At 36.1% G+C, this 27,145-nt stretch overlaps 1 protein-coding gene across 1 annotated transcript in view; it reads left to right on the plus strand.

The window, feature by feature from the left end:
- Window positions 1-27,145, plus strand: part of SYNE2 (spectrin repeat containing nuclear envelope protein 2) — a gene marked incomplete at its 3' end in the record, with an annotated part of 274,897 nt that overhangs the window by 94,513 nt on the left and 153,239 nt on the right. The window contains exons 32-44 of the mRNA XM_079701370.1: window positions 3,505-3,663; window positions 4,750-4,911; window positions 6,507-6,608; window positions 7,555-7,755; window positions 8,120-8,291; window positions 8,825-8,937; window positions 10,148-10,350; window positions 10,809-10,928; window positions 11,027-11,318; window positions 12,397-12,548; window positions 13,478-13,787; window positions 15,186-15,350; window positions 18,047-18,388. Of these exons, the coding sequence (XP_079557496.1) occupies window positions 3,505-3,663; window positions 4,750-4,911; window positions 6,507-6,608; window positions 7,555-7,755; window positions 8,120-8,291; window positions 8,825-8,937; window positions 10,148-10,350; window positions 10,809-10,928; window positions 11,027-11,318; window positions 12,397-12,548; window positions 13,478-13,787; window positions 15,186-15,350; window positions 18,047-18,388 (2,493 nt within the window). The remainder of the gene's footprint in view (window positions 1-3,504; window positions 3,664-4,749; window positions 4,912-6,506; window positions 6,609-7,554; window positions 7,756-8,119; window positions 8,292-8,824; window positions 8,938-10,147; window positions 10,351-10,808; window positions 10,929-11,026; window positions 11,319-12,396; window positions 12,549-13,477; window positions 13,788-15,185; window positions 15,351-18,046; window positions 18,389-27,145) is intronic.

Here is a 27,145-nt window from a genome sequence, read left to right on the forward strand (position 1 = left end):
GGAGAAAAAAAACACCTGAGTCTGCATCTCAGCTCTGCCAGTGTATCAGTCAGCTTCCAGTCAGGAGACAGAAACTGCCCCAGTTATTTTTTTTTTTTCCACTTAAAACATTTAAGTAATTTTAATTTTTTAAATTAAACTTTTAAATTTGAGATAATTGTAGATGCATATGCAGTTATAAGATATAATACAGAGAGATCCTATGTACCCTTTACTAAGTTTCCCCAATGGAAATATCTTGTAAAACTGTAGTACAATATTGCAGTCAGGTTACAGACAATCATACAGTCAAGAGGAGGAACATTTCCATCACCAGACTATCCCTAGTTCTCTCCTCGGATAGCCCTACCACTTCCCTCTTGCTTCCATCCCCTCACAACCACTAATATGCTCTCCATTTCTATAATTTTGTCATTTCAAACATCTTATATAAATGAAATCATACAGTATGTAACCTTTTGGGATTGGTTATTTTTAACTCAGCATAATTCTCTGGAGATTCATTCAGATTCTTGCATGCATCAATAGTTTGTTCCCTTTTCTTGCTGAGTAGGATTCCATGGTATGGATGTACCACAGCTTGTTTCACTGTCACCTCTGAAGAACACCTGGGTAGTTTCTAGTTTTTGGCTATTATGCATAAAGTTGCTATAAACATTTGTATAGGCTTTTTTGTGAACATCAGTTTTTTTTGTTTTGTTTTTTTTACATTTTTATTGGAGTATAATTGCTTTACAGTGGTGTGTTAGTTTCTGCTTTACAACAAAGTGAATCAGTTATACATATACATATGTGAACATAAGTTTTTATTTCTCAGGGTTCATTGCTCTGGAGTACAGTTGGTGGGTTGTATGTTAATTATGTATTTCATTTTTAAAGAAACTTTCAAACTGTTTTCCAGAGTTGCTGTACCATTTTACATTCTCACCAGTAATGTATGAGTGATCCAGTTTCTGTACATCCTTGCCAGCATTAGATATTGCCTCTACTTTTTATTTTAGTCATTCTGATAGATATATAGTGGTATCACTTTGTGGTTTTCATTGGCATTTTCCTAATTGCTAATGGTATTGATCATCTTGTCTTGTGCTTATCTGCCATCTGTATGTCATCTTTGCTGAAATATCTCTTATATCTTTTGCTCATTTTCTAAGTAGATTGTTTGGTTTTTTTTACTGTCGAGTTTTGAGAGTTTTTAATATATTCTACACAGTAGTCATTTGTCAGATATGTGGTTTGCAAATATTTTCTCCCAAACTGTAGCTTGTTTTTCATCTCCTTAATGGGTCTTTTGCAGAGCAAAAGATTTAAATTTTGGTAAAATCCAGTTTATCAATTTTTCCTTTCATGGATCAAAGTCTAAGAACTCTTTGCCTAGTACAAGATCCTGTAGATTTTCTCCAATTTTTTTCCTCAAAGTTTTATAGTGTTATGGTTTACATTTAAGTCCATCATCCATTTATAAGTAGTTTTTGTGTAAGGTGTGAGACTTGGATCAAGGTTTACGTTTCTGTCTATAGATGTCCAGTTGCTCCAGCACCATAAGTTGAAAAGGCTCCCATTCCTCCTTTGAACTGCTTTTTCATCTTTGTCAGAACTCAGTTGTGTGTATTTGTCTGGGTTCACTTTGATCTATTGATCTGTGTGTCTGTCCCTCTGCCAGTTGATGTAATCTTTATTACTGTACCTATATGATGTTTTAAAATCAAGTAGACTGATCCTTCCCACTTTATTTTTCTTTTTTCAAATAGTTTAGCTATTATAGTTCCTTTATTATTCCATATAAATTTTAGAATGATCCTGTCTATATCTTAAAAAGTATTGCTGGGTTTGATAATAATTGCATTAAACCTGTACATCAATTTTGGGAGAATTGACATTTGTACTATGTTGTCTTCTGATCCATGAACTTAGTATGTCTCTGCATTTATTTAGATCTTCTTTGATTTCTTTAATCAGTATTTTATAGTGTTCAGCGTATAGTTCCTGTGCACGTTTTGTTAGATTTACACTTAAGTATTCGATTTTTTGAGTAACTGTGAATGGTATAATATTAAAAATTTGTGTCCATGTATTCATTGTTAATATGGAGAAGTGAAATCGATTTTTATGTTTATCTTGTATCCTGTGACCTTTCTGAACCCACATATCAGTTCTAGGGTGTTTTTGTAGATTCCTTGGGCTGTCTCACATAGATAATCGTGTTGTCTGCAAATAAAGACACCTGAGACAGAGGGTTCCTTGTTACTGCTGGTTGGGGGTGGGCATTCTGCTTCCCCACAAGGTCTCTACTGACACCTCCCTGGCTCCTCCTTACAGCTCCCTAGGTAGCCTCCCCTGACATCATGGATGTGTGTGTGTGTGTGTGTGTGTGTGTGTGTGTGAGAGAGAGAGAGTGTGTGCACTTGTTACTGCCCAGCAGGAATGAAAGTCCCAGGTCTACTCAGCCTTCTTTTCCCTGGTTGGGGGAGAGTGGGGCTCCTGTTACAGCCTGGAGATGGTGGCTGTCTAGACTCTACACTTGACCTTTGCTGGCACAGGTGGGCGTTGGGCCACAGTGTTTCCTATGGTATTTTGCTCCAGTGAGTGATTATTTCCTAAAAGTTTTCTGTCTTGCTAGGTTGTCCTATCCCTGGTTCTTGGGCTGAAGAGAGCAGGCTTTTCCTGGTCTGTGTCTGTGGATCTTGCCAGCTTCTGACTTCTCCAGCACACAGTCTGGGATATCCAAGGGAAAAAGAAAATTCAGGGAGCTCACCACCAGGCTGTCTTCAGGAGCTGGTGCCCCCAGCCATTCTCCCTCCTTGAACTCCTCACTTTTCAGTCTTCTTAAGTCTGTTTTGTATATGATGTCCAGGGTTTTTAGTTGTGCTTAATGGGAAAATTATGTCTACTGCATATTCCCAGAAATGGAAGTCCCTTGTGGGTATATAATTTTTAGTTTTTTATTTATGAGAAATCACTATTTTCAAATTTTATACAATCATTAAAAATGCTTGTATAAGATTAGTAAATTGAGTGGAAACATTAAGATTGCATTACTCGACACAAATTTTATTTTATAGTTTAAGATCATTGGCCTTTTGGTAAAATAGTGTTACACCTTCCATGTTAGAAATGACATGGAAGTTACAATCATGAAAGATTAAACTAGAAGTCACATTAAAGATGTTTTAGAGTTCTGTCTGTTTTATTCAGATGAGCACTTAGGTTCTACAGAATGACAAAGATGATTCCTATTTGAGGAGTCTAGGAACTGTCATTTTTTTATACGATTGAATAGAGGTGCTTTTTTTTGGTAGAATATTATTTCACATGCACTAGAAAGATGGTTTTAGATCATTATAAATATTTCATCATGCAGAGTGGGACAAGGAATTTGGGTGTAGGATTATTAATAAACCAGAGGGTTAGGATTCTAAAAACTTTTCATTGAGAAAGTGGGACAGTAAGTCTTATATTTGTCTGTATCAATATATCAAAACATGTTTCATATCATTTTTACAGATTGAAGTTGTTAAAGAAGAATTTAATGAACATTTAGAAGTTGTAGACAAGATTAACCAGATCTGCAAAAATCTACAATTTCATCTAAATAAAATGAGAAACTTTGAAGAGCCTCCTTTTGAGAAAGAGGCTAACATTATTCTGGATAGGTGGCTTGATGTAAGTGATAATTTAATTGACTAGAAATTCTATTTAATAACAAATTGATCTTTTCTTTTGTATCTTTAAAGTTTTCATCAATTACAAAATTCAAAAGTGCTCATTATAAAAAATGTTCAAATAATATAAAGTTTATGACTTGGGATTTAGCTTTACGCCCAGAGTTAGGTACTATTGTATTAACAAATGAGTCTACACTCTTTTAGGTATACAAGTGCATACTCAACTTATTTGAAATAAACTAGTTAATATATTATCCATCCATGCAGCCAGTTGATGTTCAACATTATATTTATTTAATATTTTTAAAATAATTTTTGGTTGAGTAGTAATGATATTTTTATGAATTATAAATTAAGAATATGTGCTATATTTTGATCTGGGTTTTTGATATTTAAATTAAAAAAAATTTTTTTTTTTTTGTCTGTGTTGGTTTTTGTTGCTGTGCACGGGCTTTCTCTAGTTGCGGCGAGCGGGGGCTACTCTTCATTGCAGTGTGTGGGCTTCTCATAGCAGTGGCTTCTCTTGTTGTGGAGCATGGGCTCTAGGCACGCAGGCTTCATTTGTAGCACGTGGGCTCAGTAGTTGCAGCATGCGGGTTCTAGGGCATGCAGGCTTCAGTAGTTGTGGCAGTGGGCTCAGTAGTTGTGGCTTGCAGGCTCTAGAGCGCAGACTCAGTAGTTGTGGCGCAAGGGCTTAGTTGCTTCTCTTTATGTGGGATCTTCCTGGACCAGGGATCGAACCTGTGTCCCCTGCATTGGCAGGCAGATTCTTAATCACTGCACCACCAGGGAAGTCCCTGCTCTGGGTTTTTAAAAGCATCTTTTATTATTGTGGTTTAGAAAAGAGGAAAACTATTGCTTTCAATTGAATATAAACTGCAGCAAACCGGCTAAGTCTTTTCTTTTTTTGTAGAAGAAAGAACTACACGGTATGTTAAAGCGAATTTTTTGTTGATGAATAAAGCAAATTATTTAGCGAGTAAAGATAATCTAAAATTTTATTTTAAAGTTGTGTTTGACTGAAACAATGGTTCTTATGCTTTTCACCACTAAATGTGTTACTTTTATTTTTTAATTTTGGTAGATAAATGAGAAGACAGAAGACTACTATGAAAATCTTGGTCGAGCTCTAGCTTTATGGGACAAGCTTTTTAACTTAAAAAATGGGATTGATGAGTGGACTGAAAAGATCCTTCAAAAAATGGAATTACATCCACTGACCGAAGAGGAAAGAGAAAAGCTGAAGGTTAATTAAGCAGAAATAAAATATTTGTTCTTTTTGTAGACAGTTGACATTTTAATATCAAGTCTGCTTTCTTGAAGAGGGGTAGAGTAATCACAAAGAAATCTTTTATTTCTTTCATTATTCCTTGAGTGAGACCTGAATTCCATCGTTTTCTTTGTGGTATCCAGGAAGATGTTAGCAGGTATTATTAATCTGTGCTGTATACCTGAAACGAACACAACACTGTAAATCAACTATACTTCAAGTAAAGTAAAAAGATTAGGAAAAAACACAAGGCTGAATATCAAAATCTTTATAGAGCTTCAAAAGAGGCTAGTTTTTTAAAACAGTGATCTCAGGTTTTGCCATTTAGAAAGAATTAAACTTATCTCTTGTAATGAAATAATACCATTTGCAGCTACATGGATGGACCTAGAGATAATCATACTAAGTGAAGTAAGTCAGAAAGAGAAAGACAAATACCATGTGATATCACTGATATGTGGAATCTAAAATATGACACAAATGAACTTATCTACAAAACAGAAACAGACTCACAAACATAGAGAACAGACTTGTGGTTGCCAAGAGGGAGAGGGGGCGGGGGAGGGATGGATTGGGAATTTGGGACTAGCAGATATAAATTGTTATATATAGAATGGATAAACAACAAGGTCGTATTATATAGCATAGGGAACTATATTCTGTATCCTGTAATAAACCATAATGGAAAAGAAAAAAATAATAGAAAATATTTTTAAAGTTAAAATATTTTTAAAGTTATCTCTTTTAACTCTAAAAAGAATTCTTTCTATTGCTGTTTCTTTGCATATTATTAGTTTGGACCATATAAAATTACAATCTTTGTATGTCAAAAAACAGTTAAGTCTGGCAGTTATATGTGGTTCAGTGTAATATTAAAATGTATGTATGTGTGCATGATGGCTTTGCAGTATGTCACGTCTAATGTCTCAAGTCTCATTTTTTTTTCTCTAATTTTGGTCACTTTATTCACTTTTAAATTCACATATCCATTTTTATACTTTTGGAAAAAGACTTTCAAAATGTGTGGAGATTTGTGAGTTTCCTGGGTATATTATGACAGTTGTGAAGTAAGATTTTGATTTTCTAAGTGAAATGAATTATCACTAAGTATCCCTTAAATTTGTCTTGAGATACAGGTTATTTAAAAATTTGAAGTTAAGGATTATAACGGCTACCGTGTGGGCCAAATTCTGCCAACATGGGGTGTGTGTGTGTGTGTGTGTGTGTGTGTGTGTGTGTGTGTGTGTGTGTGTGTTGGCTTTATATGTTTATGTGTATGTTTATATGTACAGAGCTATGAGATGTTATGCCTTTAGGCAGGCACTGCATTCTGCTGCGGTGCAAGCCTGGCCCCTCTCGTTTTATTGCTAGAGGGTTTCACTCAGTTATAACATATGCCTGATCCATGAAGACACTTAGTTTTGCAACTCCCAGGACTGTATCAAAAATCAAGTGATTAGGGGAAATTCAAAGGCTCTTTTAGTTTCTATATATTTTCAATAGCAATCAGGGGTACCAGAAAATAAGGTATAAAATAAAAAGATATTTTCCATTAACACTGTGTGTTTTAGGAAGAGTTACAAGTCCATGAACAAAAACCTTCAGAATTTTCTAAAAGAGTGGCTAAGATACAGTTCCTGCTTCAAAGCAGTGAAATACCTCTTGAATTACAGGTAAGAAAATTTTTATTTTAAAGTTGCAATTAAAGATTCTCTATATCCTCTAAAGTAATGCTCATAAACCATAATTCTAAAACTTAAACCTAAAATAAAATTAGGATCATTACTTGATTCATCTTTAGTCATGTCCAACCAAATTTTTAAAAGCCAGCATAGTTTATTATATTTGTCCCATTTTAGAATGAATAATTTTTTGCATTGTCTTATTCTCATTTCATTTATTTCACAGGCCTCTTGTGCAGAGGGGGAGATGTTACCTTGCTTCCATGTAAAGTAACAAGGGTTTCCTCATAAGTGTCTTGGGCATAGGAAGGAGAATATGGCTCAAGAGATTCCAAGCTTATTAGTTGCTAGATGGAGTAACAGGGAGATTGCCCCAAGTGTGATTTTCTATTGTGTGAAGAGATTTGTTAGACTTTTATTTAAATCAAAGTGCAAAGTGCCTGAATATAAGCTCTGGAGTCAGACTTTCTGGGAGAGGGCCTGGCTCTGCTGTCAGCCAACTTTGTGATCTTGGTCAAGTTACTTATCCTTCTTAAGCCTGTATTTTGTATATAAAGTGCTTACCATGATGTTGTGTACGTAATAAACACTTAATAAATGCTGGCTATTTAATTTTTTTTCTATATGTTTTCCAATAAGCACCATGAGATAGCACCTCAACTGGTATGCTAAATAAAACTTGTTTTAAGGGGAAGATCCACTTAGTCTCTTAGAAAAAAATAAGAATGTCAATTTCAGTTTTTTTCACTTTACTGTTTTTCTTTAAAGGCAATGTTTGAATTGTATCAGTGATGTAGAACAAGGAAGAATCAGAAAGAGAGAAGTTATTTCACGTTGAAATGAAACGAAGTTTCAACTCATTCTCCAGCAGTGCAGTTGTCTTATAATCTAGTTAAATCAAGTCCATTACAGTACGTCATATGTTTCATGATTTCAGGTCATGGAGTCCTCTATTTTGAACAAGATAGAACAAGTGAAAATGCGTTTAACGGGAGAATCCAACTGCAGTGCACTCGGTGGCAGCACAGCTGAGTTAAGGGAGGATCTCGACCAGGCTAAGACCCAGATTGGAATGACTGAGTCCCTCTTAAATGCCCTGTCTCCTTCTGACAGCTTGGAGATCTTTACTAAACTAGAGGTACTTCCCAGCTACTTCTCTTCTGTGGTTCAGATTTATTTTCACACTTGTTTCTGATGGTCTTGTCCTCTTGAGGTTAATAATTATTATAAAAATAGTTAGTATAAAAAAATGAAAGTCTGGGGGAAAAACTCAGAAAAACAATTTGTGTATATTTAACTGTTTCACCTTTGAATTGCTTTGTGGACAGTCATTATTTGATATTAAATTGCATTGCATTATACATTTACTAGCTAAGAGAAAGCAGGTCTACCCAATAAAAAATCATCTAGATTTCTATAGAAACAATGGATACCTAATATGTTTTGTGTAGATTGAGCCCATTTTTAAGACTTCAGTGTTGTCTGTTTGTTTATATATTTAGGAGATTCAACAGCAAATTCTACAGCAGAAACACAGTATGATATTACTTGAGAATCAAATAGGTTGTCTGACTCCTGAACTCTCTGAATTAAAAAAGCAATATGAAAGTGTCAGTGATTTATTTAATACCAAAAAAAGTGTTTTGCAAGATCACTTCTCTAAGTTACTGAATGGTGAGTGCAATGTTTCTCTTACTGTGCCTCTGGGAATCTTGAGGTATGAATAAGTACTGTAAGCACAAAGGCTAATTAATCTAAGCTTCACTTAGAGATGGCTGCACACACTCTATTTAAGGAAATAATATTCAGATAAATCTTTTAGGAGCAAACACTCATTGATCTACGCCTATAGTAAATAACATCTCTTTTGTTCAAGCACCTGATCTTTTTCTTGTGAAGGAGAGTCACAAAGGTCCTCGTGTTTGACCTGCTCCCTGTTGTCCGAGTCTGGGGACATGCCTGTGAGCAGGCTGCCCCTGCAGGTGTCTCTGGGTGTCCTGTATGCTTGGAAAGGAGGTTTGGTGTAGAAAATATGCCACAGTTATCACGTCGGCTCCATTAACCCTCAAAATTAGATTTTAGTTTATTTTCACTTTACAGTGACTCATACCCATGGCATGGGTAGCAAGTTTCAAAATATTTTACTTTAACAAGGTTTGTGACGTCTTCCTTGAATGAATATAGCTTCTTTTGTTTTTTTCCTGCAGATCAGTGCAAGAACTTTAATGACTGGTTTGGCAACGTTAAAGTGGACCTTAAGGAGTGTTTTGAACCATCAGAAACAAAAAAGAGCATGGAACAAAAACTACAAAAACTTTCTGTAAGAAGACGCGTTTAAATTTCAATCAAAATTTATCAAAATTAAAATGCTGGAGGTAGAACTATATATAAGTAGATAGAACAGTAATTATTTTGACTTAGTAATTTCCCTACATAGAGATAGTATTTCCAAAAAAACCTGGCCTTTCCCCAAATACGGGATTGGCCAAAAAGTTCGTTCGGCATTTTCCGTAACATCTATGGAAAACCCGAACTAACTTTTTGGCCAACCCAAAAAGTTGGGTGTTTACTGGGTAGAGGTGTAAGTGACTTTAAAAGGTTCTGTTTTCACAGCTATTCTAAGATGCTGTTTAACTTAATGTTTGCTGGTGAATTCAGTTGTGTTAAAATCATATTTGATTTAAAAAAAAGACTTTACCTAATTTGGACTTTGAAACCCCTTTACTTTCTATAAGAGATTGCTTGACTTTTTAAAAAGTTTTTTTCCCAGCCATATTTCTTTTAAAAATTGTAGTTGAACTGATGGAAGTGGGGAGGAAGATAGCCTGAAATAAGAGGCAATAATGTGGGCATTTCAAATGCGTATGGCACCTTTAACTCTTGATCACTTTATGGTAGATTATCAAGTACTTTAGGCTTTGGTGATAACTTATACTCTCAGACTTATCAGTGGCATTAAATGTTCCCGGTTTAATTCCTTGCTTTGATGCTACTATTCTTTATTGACAAAATCACCTTTCTTCTCTGCTTTTAAATTATAGTTCCAACTTTTTTTTTAAAACTTTGCCCATTGCATGGATCTCAACAATTGATGCTCAAACCTTGAAACACAAACATTGAAATAAAATTCTGATTTGGACAAAGTTAAATAGAGAATACGCTGTTTAGTTTTACATACTGATTGCCAGAAAGGAGCAAGTATTTAGGAGAAGCTGAGCAGAGCCAGGATAGGAAAATGTGGCTTTCCCGGTCTAACTCCCACTGACCCACATGGTGGCATCATTTTGCTTGATGTGATTCCCAGAAAGTCAGATGCAAATGCAAATGTACACACACATTCTAGAACCAATATAAATTGTCTTTTGATCATTTGCTATTGCACTTAGCCACCTCTCCATAGCAACTTCTTTTATATAGGATGTTATGAAGATGGCATGTCTATGTACCATCTTGGGAAAGTGTCACTGGGGTGGCAGGGACCATACTGAGACTTGCCCATAGGATATAATTGACTTTCTGTCTTTCTTAAGGATTTCTTGACTCTTGAAGGAAGAGGCAGTGAAATACAGCAGGTGGGAACTGTACTGAATCATGTGAAAAAGCATCTTCCCAAAGCACCTGTTAAGAAGCTTAACAGTTGGATCGTAAGTCAAGAAATTGAATTAGAAAAAATGGAGTCCATATGCCAGGCACGAGCAAAGGAGCTTGATGAGTGCTTGCAGCAGCTACTGAGGTAGGAAATAAAGATGATGTCTAATAGCATGTTTGCTAATGATATCTTCATACGTACTCTGCCTCAGTACAGCTAGCAGTGGGATACACGTACACACAAATTTCAAAAATAAAATATGTAGTTTCAAACCCAAGTTTGGCTCTAGGAATATAGAAGTTTGGAGAGTTCCTCAAATTATGGCCAAGGTTCAGGGGAGAGTCCAAAAATATTTTCTGTTTGTTTGTTTGTTTCATGTTCTTTATGATGTATATGTACGGCTCATTAGAATTCCACTATAATACATGTTATTATTATTCAGATTTTAATGTTACAAATTAAATTTTCTCTAAAGAAACCAAGAAAGAAACCAAAAAAATTTAGTAAAAAACCTGGTTGGCTCACAAGATTTGTGCCAACCTTCTCTTCAGATAAACAGTTTTCGCTGATTTTATATTCCAATGTGTGTGATATTGTTTTAGACTCCAGGATGACCACAGAAACCTGAGTAAGTGGTTGACTAATCAAGAAGAGAAATGGAAAGAAATGGAAGGAACAAGAGAGGAAACTGAGCTATTTTGCCAAGCTCTAGCTAGAAAGAGGTATAGCTGATCTTGCATGAAATGTATTTCTGGGGAATATGGTTTCTCAAGTGGTGTCGTGGCTCCTATAAACTTTCAGTGATATTTGGAATTTACAGGGAACAATTCGAATCTATGGCCCAGTTGAACAACTCTGTGAAGGAATATGGGATTACTGAGGAAGAAGAAATAGTAACGGAATCAACACATTTGATCAATAGACACCAGACCTTATTGGGACAATTATGTGAAATTGATGAAGAGGATAAGTTACCTCCTGCCAAGGACCAGAGCTTTAATGATCTTGCACATGATGTAATTCGTTGGATAACAGGGATTAAAGAGTCCCTGATGGTTTTGAATTCATCTGAAGGCAAAATGCCACTTGAGGAAAGAATCCAAAAAATAAAGGTATAACTGTGGAAAGTAAATTTCAGAGGTCAGAGTGAACTCTAATTTTGAAAAGATTTAGAGGAAAACGGCAAAGGTTTGTTTTTTAATGGAAAATAGGATCACTGCAGATTGGTTGAAGGAATTCAGATGACTGAGCTTGCAAAAGAGAAGGGCTATGATGGATCTAAAATTATTTTAATGCATATAGAAGGGAGAAAGTATATCCTCTCTTTGTGGGAGCAATGTTCAGTTATTGTCCATCTTCACTGAGTGCAGGAGAAATGAAATTAAAACTATAAATTAGAGCTGCAGCAGGTGGAAATTTGCTAGGATGTTAAAAGAATGTATGTCAGTACATCAGAGGCATTGGCAATGTCAAGGTGAGGGCTGGAGAAGAACTCGTCTTCAGAGTGGATGTGTGTAGTTCCTAAAGGATATTAGATACTGAGTGGGTTGTGTGGTTCTTAATTTATCAGATACCGAGTGCAGAGGATGATGCAGTCAAGCCGTAAGGGTTAGTTTGGCATACTGAAGTAATCAGGATCATTTGGGGTTATATCTGAAAGGTTTTCCCGGGAAGGTGAATCTGGAGTAGTGTTTCCAAGAAGGGAGGAACTTGATTGTTTGGAGGAAAATAAAATTACAGGGAATGAGAATTAGTTACGTTGTGGTGGAGAAACAGCAGTTGGTTTGAGGGACTCTGCATTTTCCTGTGGGAAGCCATAAACCCAATCTTGGGTGTATAGAAGTGTCTTGTTCAGGTTGTTACCCTAACTCTTTATTTATAAATAATGGTACAGATTGGAAGGAGGATTTGCCAGGGATTTTTTGGCATATAATTTCTTTGAGGGCAATTGAGAATCAAGAGAAGAGTAGGAATGCAATCAGATCAATGTGACAAATGCTTAAAGAGAACCAGTTCTATACAACGTGAAGGATGTCTTTGTATTTGGGGAATATATAAAAATGAAAGGGTAATTTTGAAATCTACTCTGCAGTTAGAATCTCTGAATAATGTTTATAAATAAAAACATATCATATGAAATATCCCTGAGTGGTATGAATGAGATTTTAAGATCTTTTTTATTTGATTTAGGAAATCATTTTACTAAAGCCTGAAGGGGACGCTAAAATACAGACCGTCGTGAGTCAGGCTGAGAGCAGCAAGGCTCCGATGGTTCCAAAGACCCTTACTGATATCAAAAACCAGTGGGACAACACACTCCACTTAGCCAACACATATCTAAGGTAAAGGGCATGCCTTCACCACTTTCATGGTTTTTCATTGCACAATGAAGCCATAACAAGTATGTTTTGTCTGCCTTCTGGATGTGGATATAATATATCTGTTGGAGAGAAAGTAAGTAATATCAGGGGCAATCACAATGTTGAGGCAGAAGCGAAGAAGAATAGTCCTCTGCATCAGATATGAAACATGCTGTCATAACTTGGTGGCAGTGTTTACTTTGGCTGGTGCATCAACCTGTGGGGCCCTTGGTAACAAATTAACATTGTCTACCTCATTCCACCTTCAACACGCCCCTTCTGTACCAAAACCCCCTTTCCCCAGACAACCTCAGTATCTTCCTGGTATTACTGCAGGATAATTTATGCTTTTAAATATATATGCTAAGAGATTCTTAAATGTGTAAACATTGATAAATGTTGTCTGAATGTAATGGGCATAATTCTGGTGAAAATTCTTAATTCATATCATGTCTTAAATGATACATTTAATATTTGGTGGAAATGTAAATTTTATATTTTTCTAAGAAAAACAGATCAAAACAAATTTAAGCTATAGAAAACATAAACTAGTTAGTTGACCAGTATACTGAATGCTTATTTATTTTACTTATATGAAAAAGAAAAACATGGAATATTATAGTTATATTTAAACAATAAAAACTGGAATAGTTTGAAATCTAAATTATTAAATATTTGTTCTCAGATCAAATTATGTGACAAAAAAACAATACTTTTTAAAAGTAATACTACAACTCATTTTAATCTTGATTTCTGAGCTAAACTTAGTGCTATTTAGAATGTTAGAATGCCAAAGAAGTTCCTGGGAGTAATGTACAGTAGTGTTATTTTAATGCTTTTTATAATAATGCATGTTGTATTATAAGATTTTGATGTATGATTTCATTTGTAAAATACTTTGTTAAATTTAGCCATCAAGAAAAGCTTCTACTGGAAGGAGAGAAGTATTTGCAAAGTAAAGAGGATCTGAGATTAATGCTCACAGAACTAAAAAAGAAACAAGAAGTGGGCTTTGCTCTGCAACATGGTTTGCAGGAGAAGAAAGCTCAATTAAAAATTTATAAGAAATTCCTCCAGAAAGCACAAGATTTGACATCCTTACTAGAGGAGTTAAAATCTCAAGGAAATTACCTCTTAGAATGCACTAAAAATCCCAACTTTAGTGAAGAGCCGTGGCTGGAAATAAAGCATCTACATGAAAGTCTTCTTCAGCAACTACAGGTGAAATGGTCAAAATAAAATTTTAAATGATTGTCTTAATTATGCATAATTATGTAATATTTGTATATAGGACCATTGTTTTGTTCTTTTGGCAAATCAAAAGTTTTAAAAATTTATCAATTTTAGATACAAATACTAACTACTCAAGATGGAGCAATCAATTTGGTCAGTTTTGCTAGAGAAATCCAGTGTGTATTATTTGATAATAGTGTTGTTTCCTCTCATCAAAGTTCCCCTCATAAGGGGTTGGAAGGATTAAGATATGTTTAGGCATCTTTGTGTAGGTAACAGTGTCAAAGTTGTCCATGCAGCATCCATCTATCCATCCATTCATCTATGCTTGCATTCATCCGTCCATCCATTCACATATCCATCCATCTATCATCTATTATAATAGTTATATCCATTATTCTGTATAAACCTTATCAGGGTTCTCCCTTGAGTCTTTCCACATGATCTGCAATAAAAGAATTAAGAGGTAAAATGTCATCTTGTCATGAGGCATATTATTCTCTTAAGAGAATTGTTTATAATTCTTTGCATACTGAAAGCCAGATTCAATATAAGGATTACCTGGATAAGAAATCTTGCTTATACAGATAGCAGGAGTTGTGTGGGTATAATCTTGCTTATACCCACTTGGCTGTAAGTTATTTAGTTTAATAATTGCTGTTCTTTTCTGATCAGGTGCAGTCACCTTATTTTCTTATTCCAGGGAGAGAAACTGAAGGTGGTTTTGCTCTTGAGTTAGGATTACTTTTTCCTAACACACAATTTTGGAGTTTGAGTCTTAGGAAAGGAATCTGAGGTTAGGTTGATTTCACATAGTCTCATTTCCAAGAGTGGGTACTTGCTTGTAGTAAGAAAGATAATTAAGGGAACTGCTTTGTTATGGGTGTTTGTGATTTGATGATATAATTTGTAGTCATTTCATTTTGTAAACCTCTTGACAAATTGTTTTCGGGAGTGGAATGAAGGCATAGAAACATGGGGGAAACAAATATCTCAATGCTAAAAACTTTACTTAAGAACTCTGGATGGGGGCTTCCCTGGTGGCGCAGTGGTTGAGAGTCCGCCTGCCGATGCAGGGGAAACGGGTTCGTGCCCCGGTCTGGGAAGATCCCACATGCCGCGGAGCGGCTGGGCCCGTGAGCCATGGCCGCTGGGCCTGTGCGTCCGGAGCCTGTGCTCCGCAACGGGAGAGGCCACAACAGTGAGAGGCCCACATACCACAAAAAAAAAAAAAAAAAAAAAAAAAAAGAACTCTGGATGATTTATGGCCATATTCCTTTTTCAAGATGAAACCTCATAAAACAAGTGTTTATGAACCATTTAATTATTTTCTGAGTGGGATAATTCAGGGGCCTAATGCATGCATTGTCAATGTTTTATTTTTAGGATTCTGTGCAAAAATTGGAAGGCCATGTTCAAGAACACGACTCATACCAGGTTTGCATCACAGACCTAAATACTGCATTGGACTATATCTCCAAGGAATTTGTCGGTTTTTCTGATAAGCCTGTGGATCAAATAGCAGTTGAGGAAAAACTGCAGAAACTGCAGGTATTAAACAATGTCCAGACATGATAGACATTTAAAAAAATCAGTATTAATTACAACTTGACAAATCAGGGTCTTTGATCAAAAATTCAAATGGTGAAAGAAAAGAAATAAAAAAAGAAAAAATTCAAATGCTGAAAATGCTATTCAGATGACTATTGGATAAAGTCCTGACCAGTCATAAAAAGTGGAAATGTTCTTCTTTAGTGAGCAAATCCATTTATAATTTGAGTTGAACAGTACTCTGTGCTCTGGACCCTCAGAGACAATTCCACCCATGAGCAGTCTATAGCTCCTGGAGATCTTTGTTTTAGAGACAGCACAGTGATTCCAGGAGATACTGGGTATTCAAAGGATATAACGAATGCAATAAGACCTAGGGGGAAATGATTCAATTTTGCATTCTTCATCATGGGTGGATGGGAGTTGTATAATTTTCACCTTATTAATTTTCATACTCATGGACTACCTTAGAGGTCTCTGCAGATGTAGGGCTTTTAAAATTCTCAGCCTCACTTCAACCCCTCTCCTTATACAGTAAGGATTGCAGCTCTTTACCCACATTCTCAAAACACATTCCTTGGATGCTCACTGTTTGCACGGCCAACATAAACAGACCCAATTGGCGTCCTCTAGAAGAAAACAGAGTAAAGCATTTTCTTAGCTGCTTCTTTCACAGTTATTTGACTGGAGATTGCATGGGGTGAGTCTCAGGGCAGCCCTGCTGGCATGAGCTTGGGAATTTCTTATCTCTTCTTTTTAGGAACCTGGGAATCAAGCAAGATTTCCCCTCCAGAACAGCTTGACATTGTGACAAGGCTACCTCCCTTTTAACAGTGATAATTTGACAAATGTTGAGGGCTCATCATGTCCAAGGCACTGTTTGGGTGCCTTGGATACTGAGAAAAGTGCAAGACACGAGCCTCACTCTGAGGAGCTCAGGCTCCTTTTGAAAAATTAAAATATAGCCTTCTGCTATAGCTAGAAGGAATCTCAGAAACCATCAAGTTCAGACTCCTCATTTTTTTTTAAAACACATCTTTTTAAAAATATTTATTTATTTGATTGCACTGGGTCTTAGTTGCGGCAGGTGGGCTCCTTAGTTGTGGCTCACGGGCTCCTTAGTTGCGGCTCACGGGCTCCTTAGTTGCGGCTCACCGGCTCCTTAGTTGTGGCATGCAAACTCTTAGTTGTGGCATGCATGTGGGATCTAGTTCCCTGACCAGGGATCGAACTCCAGCCCCCTGCATTGGGAGTGTGAAATCTTAACCACTGCACCACCAGGGAAGTCCCAAGACTCCTCATTTTATACATGATGAGCTGAGTTCCAGAGAGGCGAGGAACTTACAAGGACACCCAGGTTAAATGACAGAGTAGGTCTACAACATGGGTCTTCTGACCCCACTAGACATCTCTCCTTGGGTGCCTCATAGTTATTTGTGGTTCAGCATGTCCAGAAAATAACTCATCATCTCCTTCCCTTTCTCCATACCCCAGCTCCCTACCAATGAGCCTGCTTCTTCTTCTCTGACTCTGTGGGTATCTACACTATCTCTCTAGGCTGCCGGGTCAGAAACCTGGATATCCTTTCCCAGACTCCCCAATCTAGACAGACATCAAGTGCTGTCTCTTTCATCTCTGGATTATCTCAACAATTTGTCCCTCCACTGTTACCCCCATTACTGCTGCATTAGAGCAGATCCTCATCTCACAGATCCCTGCATTAGACATCTGAATGGGCTCCCTGCCTGCAGTATCACCCTCTCCAGTGCAGCTATCCCATGGCCACCTCGGGTCTATCCAAAATGCAATCTGGAACTCCCTTCTTCCAGCTAAAATGTTTCGATGACCTGTACATATTTGTTAGCATACATCTTTCCATATTCTGTTACAATTATCTGTTTATTTCTTTGTCTTTCTCACTAGACTATAGGATTGTGAAGGGACTGTGTTTTACTCTATGTAATTTCAAAACCTATCATAATACTTGCTGTTTGTTAGACGAATGAATGAATATTTATTGTATAGTCCATTAGAACAGTGACTAATAAATACTATATAGTTCACCTAGTAACTTTAAGGCTTATTCTATTTCAGTAGTAACATCAGTAGCTGCTATAGTTTATCAAATTCCTTTTGCATGTAGAGGTCTCAAATTAGCCTCATCCATTCATGCATTTAGTAAATATTGATTGTTTCTAATATATTTAAGATATTGCATTTGATAGATTGATTTAAACTTTGCTCTGAATTTTAAATATTAGCACTAGATTCATGCAGGCACACTCTAAATGATTCTTTTATTCTTTTTAGGGCCTTGCACGAAGTAGGCACTTATTATTTAGTGTTTTGATTGTGTTTGATTTTAGTATTACTTGTATATTATGTAGTATCTTGAACAAAATATGTACTCAACAAATATGTGTTGACCATTCCCTATGTTCCAGGAACTGGTTGTGAAAATTTTCTTTGTTACTTCTTACACATTTCTAGCATCTTATAAAATCTGTTAGAGAATTTGATCTGGGCTGCTACATTGGTTTAAATTTTGCCCAAAGTTCCTTCTTTGTGATATGGGTTGATAAGTTTTATATACTTTCCACTAGTGAAGCAGAACACGCTATGATTTACAAAAGTCAATTAACTCTTGTGACAATTGAACAGTGATACTTTTGTGACAATCTTTTCTCCACTCACAGGAACTAGAGAATAGTCTCCATTTACAAGATGACACATTAGAGAAGATTTTAGCTTTAGCAAAATCCATCAAGCAAAATACATCTTCAGTGGGACAGAAGATTATTAAAGATGATATAAAATCACTTAAGTGTAAACAAAAAGATTTGGAAAACAGACTTGAATCTGCTAAGCAGGAGATGGAAAATTGTCTCAACAGCATTCTCAAATCAAAATGCTCAACAGAAAAGAGAGAAAAGTTTCCTCTGCCAGGCAGAGAGGAGCAGGTCACTTCTGATGTACAGGAGTCCACTGAGAACTCAGCTGCAGTGGAAAAGTTGGAGGAAGACTGGGAAATAAATAAGGTAAGTGCTTGTGATTACATCTCTAAGACATCGTGTCTGCGAATGAAGAGGTGTTTTTGGACTCTGAAAAGAGGGTCGTGAATCAAGCCTTCTGATTTCATAATTAAACCCCTCAATCTGCTGGCTATTTATGATGCCCACTTGTCAAAAGAGCCCTTAGAAAACTGTCCAGGATTTCAGCAGTGAAATATTACTGTTCATCTGCTAAAAATGTCAGTCATCAATTTAGGTTTATTATTCTCTCTGATATGTAATCAGATACAGTTTCCTGGATCAGGAGCTCAAAGGCAAATTGGAAAAGGCAATAGAAAATGTGCTCTACCCACATTTCTTAGGAAAAAAATCCAACAGCCCTATTTTTTAGGGTCTTTTTTTTTTTCGGTTGATTTCATAATGAAATCAGAGACCATTTGAAAGGATAGGGGCCTTTCTTCTTATGTTAACCCTGTACTGCAAATGTATTTTTAAATGTTGTCAGATCATGTGGTGTGAGAATATCAACATTCAGCCTCCTGATTGTCCCTGTGGAGAAGAAGAAAGAATGTTGTTTTGTTTTCATTCTAAACATCCAAATGGGTACATTTTCCTGTAGCTCTTAAAGTGCTTTCTCATAGGTTAGAGATTGAAATGGAAAAGGCACAAAGAGCCACCCAGTAAGCTACATTTGTTAGTCAACCTCTCACAATCCAGGGTCCAGTGGGACAGTAGCAAAGGTAGACCATTCAGGTGTGGGTCCTCATCGGCTTTTTATGGAATACATGATACACAGGAATGAAGAGAGCCTGCACTTCTGTTGTCTTCCTAGAGCAGAAATCATGGAGGATTAGAGGAACCAGATAGAGTTTTCTAGAAATGTGTAAAACAAGGTTAAATGCCAACGGAACACCTCTCTGGCCATAGGAAGAGACTTCTAAATCCCACAAGCAGTGTTAGATAGAGCTAAGGAAATATGTCTTAAAGGATTAGGGCCCTGTGGTGAAACTCTTGAAGCTGTACGTGTAGAAGAAACTTTCTTAATGGTATATAAAGAGCAGTAAATAAGTAAAAAAGGAAAAATACCTGAGTGCTTTCTATCCTACTTCATGACATTGCTAAAGGGATTTGCTTAATAACTTTAAGATTAGCTTCTCAGACCAATTTTGGCTGTGAACCCTCCAAATTCAATAGAGTATATTGAAAACTATATAAAGATCATAACCCAATAAGATTTTTTTATTTATTAAGATTTCACTTAATCTTGAATGACGAGTTATTGATAATTTATGATACTTCATTAGAATGATTTTTTTTAGAGCAGATGGAGGGACTTAAGTCTTCAAATAATTTTTGCAGGTCTGACCTAGAGGAATCTAGTTTTAATTTCTAACAACATTTTACCTTTTTTTCCCCTCTTTTGTAACATGAATCTTTTTTCTTGAATCTGTTCTTATTTTCTCTACGCTAAGTACTGACTGTATTTACTTTATTCTATGTAACGTTAGACCAAGATCAAGAGCAGTTAAAAGTATTTTTTTAAATTTTCATTTTATTAAAATTTTTAAAGTTTTTTTTAATTGAAGTATAGTTGCTGTACCATATTATATAAATTGCAGATGTACAATATAGCGATTCACAATTTTTAAAGGTTATACTCCATTTATAGATATTATAAAATATTGGCTATATTCCCCGTGTTGTACAATATATCCTTGTAGCTTATTTTATACCTAATAGTTTGTTAATCCCCTATTCCTTCCCCCTAACTTCTCCCCACTGGTAACTACAAGTTTGTTCTCTATACAAGAGCAGTTTGAAAGTTGGACTACAACTGGTATAAGAGATCAAAATAAGCAGAGATAAATATAATACAAAGTGACAAATATAAGACGCAAGTGTAAATTACTTAAGCAAGAGTCTCTATATAATGAATACATAGAGCACGTAAAAGCACAATTTACAGAGTTATAAATGATTAATCAAAAACTATTGTGACAGTGAAAATAGCCATTTAATTCATTAAAAACATTTATTGAGACCTCTTTTGTGCTAGTCATTCAGCTAGAAGTGAGAATATAATTGTGACAGTTTAAAATCTAATACTAATTAAATATCTAATTAATGCTCATTTCTGTGCCTTTTTGGAGCCTAGAAGGGCTTTTATCAGATTATGTAAAGTCATCTCCAGAAAAAATTTTAGGAAGTTTTATTTAATTTTATTATTTCTTTAATAAATTGCATTTGGTCTTAGAGTTGCTGAAAGTGTGATTGCACTTTTCAAAAATTGCCATTTTAGCATGTATATGTTTGAATCCATTGCCAAGAATTTCAGTTTAGATGAAATTTAGGAGATATTTTAGATCCGGACCTTTGGCTGAATTTTTCTTTAATATCAAGAATATTAACGCAGACTTAGAGACAAAAGAAGTTACAAAATTCAGTCTGAAGGGTGTGGGTGCTTATGATCCAAGATCATACTGGATAATTTTACAGAGATGAATTTCTAAAATTTTTGAATATGAAAAGGCAAAACTGCCTTCCATTTCCCCCTTCTTATATAGGTTAAGTGAAGTAACAAATTAGGATATGATAAAAAATGAGGACTGACTAATCTCTTAAGATTCGAGGTGTCCATAAAAGGAAATGATAAAAAGGAAACACAGGGAAACTGATACATTCTTCATTTATTATTTTTCTAAAAATTCATAAAGCAACATTACGGCTTAACCTGTATTGAATGATCTTTTTTGCCCACTCCTTCCCAAATGTCAACCTACATGACATAATTGCTCTTAAAAAAAAAAAAGTTTGTCTATAATTACCTCTTTAATTTCCTTGTCATTAGGTATAATTTAGTATGTCTGAATCATTTTTTGTTCTTTTCAACATTTTCTGAGCATTTATAATTTCAATATTTAAGAAGGCACCCATAGAGAAATCCTGGAAGGTGGATGATCACAGATACAAAACATGCAGGGCGTCCAGCTGTGAGTGAGCGACCAGAAACTCAGGGGAGTCAGTACTAGAATGAAAAGGAGGAAAGAGTTTTCAGGCCTGGAGTAAATGATGTTTATCTCTGGTGTTGGTTATCCTAGTAAGTCAGTAAAAAAAATTTTGTAATGGAACATTTAGTTGGGCCATGTGTCAACTCTGTCTTCCAAGTGTATTACTTTGCTCTTCTGTCCAGGATGCAAATCTTGTTTCTTACTCTAGAGGTATTTTTCTCAATCCAAGATTTATTTCTTTACAGGACAAGTGACTTACATGGTATACATGGTATTAACATCTACAAGCAGCATGCATTTGAGAACGTGCTCCAAAGTCCTGAAATCTTAGGCTGAGAAACCTTAGAAAATTTCTATCCTAACCCTGTGTTTCAGGTTAGGGAATTAATGTCAGAAGATGTTAATCAGCCAAGTTCTCATTCTAGCAGAGCTGGGACTAGAGCCAGGTGCCTCTGCCCAGCCTGATGCTTGGTGGTCTACCTCACAGTTTTATTGAGTGTGTTATGTGGGTTGTTCATTGAGGTTTAATATGCCAGTATGCTGTTTGACTCCAGTTCTCATGCGTGTTTCAAACCTTCTCTACTCTCATTAAGCCCAACCAAGCCCTGTTCCTGTCATTCCTAACAGATCTCTGGTCCACAGCTGCTAGATTGATGGGTCCTCAATTTCTTTCCAACTCTACTTTATAAACCACAAATTGTTAATCTTGGCAATCGAAGACTAAATGAAATTCTCTTATTTATTTATTTTTTCTAATGTGAATTCATCTATACATCCAGTCAGTAAAAATTTCTTGAACGGGCAGTTAGGGTTCATCGGTGAGTGAAAATAGACGTGGTCTCTATTCTCATAGAGCTTCTGGTCTAGAGGAGGAGACATACATTAATCCACTAATTAACTGATGAGAGGCTAATTACAGCAACTAAAGGAAGGAACATGTTTCCATGATAATCTATAATAAAGGAGGCTGGCTTGAACTGTAGTTCTCTGAAGTTCAGAGAGCTTCTCTAAAGAAACAACACTTTACCTGAGACCAGCAGCGTGGATTGGAGATAACAGAGCTCAGAGCTGGGTGTCAGGAGCACTCTTGGCAGAGAAAGTAGAGTTTCCTCTTGTGGGGGGAAAAAGCATGCGGAGTCAGAAACTGGAATAAGGCCACTGCATAGGGGGAGGAGGAGGGGAGAAGGACAGAGGTGAGGCCTGGGAGGTAGGCAGGGCTGGCTGAGTCTCAAGTGCATAACATTTTAGACAATATGCTAAGAGAAAGAGGCAGCCTCTGAGATTAACCTGATCTGCCATTCGGTTTTGTCTCTAAAAATGATGGATGTTTGCTTATGCTTAGAATTGTTTTTTACTACTTCATGTTGGAATGCTTTAGAGAAGAAAGAAATATATCCTCTAGAGTATGTATGACACTGTCCCAATGTTGGCAGGTTATAAGTGATAGATGTAGCTTCTCAATGTCACAGAATTATTATAGCCACGGGGCCATTGCCCCTGTATGGGAAAAAGGATAGTGAAGCTGTCATGGTCTTTACCTCTTGACTGTGCTGCTAGGTTTGCGCAAGCCAGAGACAATGCTCAGTTACTTAAAGCTCAGTGTTTTAAATGTTAAAGTAAAATGTTTACTTTGTGAATTAAGGGACATAAAAATGACAGTATCACAGTCCTACCCTTTAGGAGAATTGATGATATTCTTTCTCACCTTCTGTTCTTTTCCAAACAGGCCAAACTCAAAGAAAAGATACATAGTTGAAAAAAAGCAACAGTTTTTTAAAAAGTAAATATATAGCAATATAACAGAACCAGGCTTTTGATAGAATCATCATTTTCTACTTTAAATTTATTATTAACTTTGAAAATTCCATTTATGCTCAGAGGTTCAATATGTATGCTTGTTAAGTTATACTTTGTCTTAAGTTTATACTGATCGTAGATTTTTTTTTTTTTTTTAAAGAGAAATTCCAGGAGAAGTGGAGAAAGGAAAGAATCAGATGTCCCGGGGCTTAGAGTTCATAAGGGCTCATGAGAGTCCATGCATTGGAGTGGATACTCCAGAATTGACAGGGCCCTTGAAGAGAAAGGGAGAAAGGCCAACAAGAAAATCTCTAACCCAGAGAAAGGACTGGGACCTACTTATTCTGACTGCGGGTGGGAAAAGAAGGTCTCCCCTGAGAATTCAGAACCACCCTATATCTCAAACAGGTTTAGAGTCCAAATCTATACTACTTGCATTGTGGAGCAATTCAAGTTAAGAAATTAACATGTAAATCAGCCTCTGTCTATTTATCTCCTTGCAGTACCTGGAAAAAGCAAACACAAATCTGCTGAAGGGGGCGCGGTCAGTTCTACCAATCAGGCCATAGGGATTCCCACAATGTAGTTTAAAAAAAAACAAAGTCTGATAACCCTGAGTTAGTATGAATCAGTCAATCAATCAATAACACAAAGGAACATTCCACCAGAAGAGTCCTCATCACTAAAATTGAGAGGAATTAATACACTAGGGTAGTGAGACAGTGCAGCAGTTTGAAAGATATTATACAATAATACATTTTAAATGGTTAGTGATAGATGGATTTGAAATCATAATGAGATAATAAAATACTTTGAGAAAAAAGGTTAGATTTGAAAAAGAACCATATGGAACTTCAATAATGTTTTTTAAGTCATTGAGATTAAGATTGCTCTGGCCAAGTAGCACACTTGATAACAGCTTGAAGAGAGAATTAGTTCGCTAAAATATGTTAGAAAATTACCCACAATCCAACACAGAGCTATAAAGAGATGGAAAAGAGGACAGAGATTTTGAGGACCCAGTGGCTATAATGAGATGGTCAAACATAATTCTGGTAGGAGTTCTAGAAGGAGAGAATAGAGAGAATGGAGGAAAAGAAAGGCTGAGAATTTTCCAGAATTGAAGAATAATATGAATTCTCAATTTCAAGAAGTACAGAGAACCTTGAACAGGCTAAATAAAAATAAATTATTATGTAAATTATTACGGAAATACATTATATTTTTGAGATCTCAGGGTATAGAAGATTTTTTTCTTAAAAAGGCCCTAAAAGCAGGGCTTCCCTGGTGGCGCAGTGGTTGAGAGTTCACCTGCCGATGCAGGGGGCGCGGGTTTGTGCCCCGGTCCGGGAGGATCCCACATGCCGCGGAGCGACTAGGCCCGTGAGCCATGGCCGCTGAGCCTGCGCGTCCGGAGCCTGTGCTCTGCAACGGGAGAGGCCACAACAGTGAGAGGCCCGCGTACCGCAAAAAAAAAAAAAAAAGCCCTAAAAGCAGAAGCCCAAACAGGAAAAGATTGATAAATTTGACTGCATTAAAACATTAAAGTCATATTCAACAAAAGATACCATATATAAAGTTTAAAGACAATCTACTGAGAGATAATTGCAGTACATAAAACGGTTAGAAGACTAGTATCCAGTATATAAAAGAGCACCAGAAATGATAACCAACCCAATAAAAAATAGTCAATGATTATGCAAAAGTAATCCACAGGAGGTAAGACTCATATGACCAGGGAGCATAAAACAATAATGATGTCAACTTCACACCCAATGTACTGGCAGAAATTATTGTCTGTTAGTACCAAATACCAGAGAGGATTAGGGAAAATACAAATTCTTTTACCATGCTGGTAGGAACAAATCAATAACTGTCTATCGAGAATCTAAAGGAATAATTTCAGTTCTAGGAAAACGTCCCAAAGAAACTCACACATATGTGCAAGAAGGCCTAAAACAAGGGTGTTTATCACAGTAATATCTATAATAGGAGAAGTTGGAAGCAATGATAATGTCCATAGTAGCCTGACAGACAAAAAAGTCGTGTTCATTCAGATAGCAGAACAGCATACAAACGTAAAATGACTGAATGGGATTTATATCTGACACGATGATAAACCTCAAAACATACCGCTGAGTGAAGAAACTAAGTTGTAAAATGATACATGTATGATTCCAATTTTATAAGAATTAAAAAAATATAAAACAATACTGTATGTATATTAACACATGTAGTCAAAGTATAAAGACAAGTATGTGTGGATTTTAGAATAGTGGTTAGTTCTAGGGAGGAAGAGATGAGAAAGGGTTGAGGACTGGGCTTTAAATTATATTTTTAATATAGAAAATTATATCAGTTATATCTGTGTCATGGGTAATGATTATCTGTTATACTCTGTTGTTTTAAATATATTTGAATTCTATTATAACTTAAAATAAGATGTTTCAAATGAGCCTGCAAAATAAAAATAACATACAGCTAAGGGTGATGAGCAAATGATCACTGGTTATGAAATATGAAAGAATCTTTCCAGGAGCCAATCAGGGCACGAGCCTGTGTTCTAACCTCTCGGACATGAGCAAAGGAATGTTACCTTTTAAATTTAAAATGTTCGTTTGAGGGATTCTGTTGCATTTTCTGCCAAAGTGGAAACATGGCTTTTGGATTTGTTAAACAAATGGTGTTATGGGATGATTTCAGGTTTTTTAGGATGCTCTCCCTGACCACGGAAGGCACATTACAAATGGCAGGTTATAAATGTGGCTAGTCCTTAAGTGACCAGTCCATCAGGTAAGAGAGACCAGGGCTCTGAATTCATAATAAATTATTGATAAGAAGTAAAGTTTTCCTGGGTTTACTATCTATGCCTAGCTCAGGAACTCTTGCCCTACAGGTGGATTTGTTGGGTGCTGTAAGCAACAGTAGCCATCAGATTAAAAGGAGGCAGGCGTCCACCTCATAGAATTGCAGTTCATGGCATAGAGCACCCATGGGCCAATGAAATCAGTGGTGTAGCACCTCTGTCCTTTCCTCTCACAGCCTTCCTGGATCTTCCCCCCCACAACCCGAGATGCTGCCTTCCATGGAGATTTTAACCATAGTTTGCACAAATAAATTGGAAATGGAGGAAATTTGCAAAATCATTTCAATTATTTGCAGCCTTGTAGACGAAGTGACTTTTGCTAAGTGCCAAGTAAATACTTCAAAACCAGTAACACTGGTCAGCTGAATTTTCTTACCAGTTAGTATTGGTGAAGCTCCAGACAGTATCTGTTTTATTTAAATAAACTCTAATTTTAGAATAGTTTCACATTGACAGAAAGCTTGCAAAGATAGTACAGATAGTTCTCATATATCCCTTATCCAGTTTCCCCAATTGTTAACATCTTACATTACTATCTAGTAATGTATCTACTATCTACTACTAAAACAGCAATTTCTACCTTATTTGGAGATGTGGACACATTTTATTCACAGACTTGATACCTCAAAGATTTTTACTGACATGAAAGTATATGGCAAAATTAAATGGTATTTTGCTTATAAAGTAACCTGAAAATAAAAACTAATACCTTAGCAAAATAATGGGAAATCTTTTAAAATTACTGATAAAGTTCCTGTTGTATGTAAGTGCTCAAAAAATATTTGCTGAAAGAATGAATAAATGAGTTGAAATGGTGTCTCTATATATCCTATTGAGAACCTCAATTTCCTAGAGCTTTCAGAAAAGATCAGATTACCCCATCTATAACCTGTTCTGCCATACCCAGAATTGGAATTATTGCCTTTACGTAATCTAAGGCATAACATTTTTTTTTTAAGAAGGAAATTCCTTTTTTTTTTTGTAAAGATTTTTTTGATGTGTACCTTTTTTTTTTTTTTTTAAGTCTTTATTGAATTTGTTACAATATTGCTTCTGGTTTTCTGTTTTTTTTTTTTCTGTGTTTTGTTTTTTTGGGCGAGGCATGTGGGATCT

The sequence above is a fragment of the Hyperoodon ampullatus genome, assembly GCF_949752795.1.
Source record: "Hyperoodon ampullatus genome assembly, chromosome: 3".
Lineage (NCBI taxonomy): Eukaryota > Metazoa > Chordata > Mammalia > Artiodactyla > Ziphiidae > Hyperoodon > Hyperoodon ampullatus.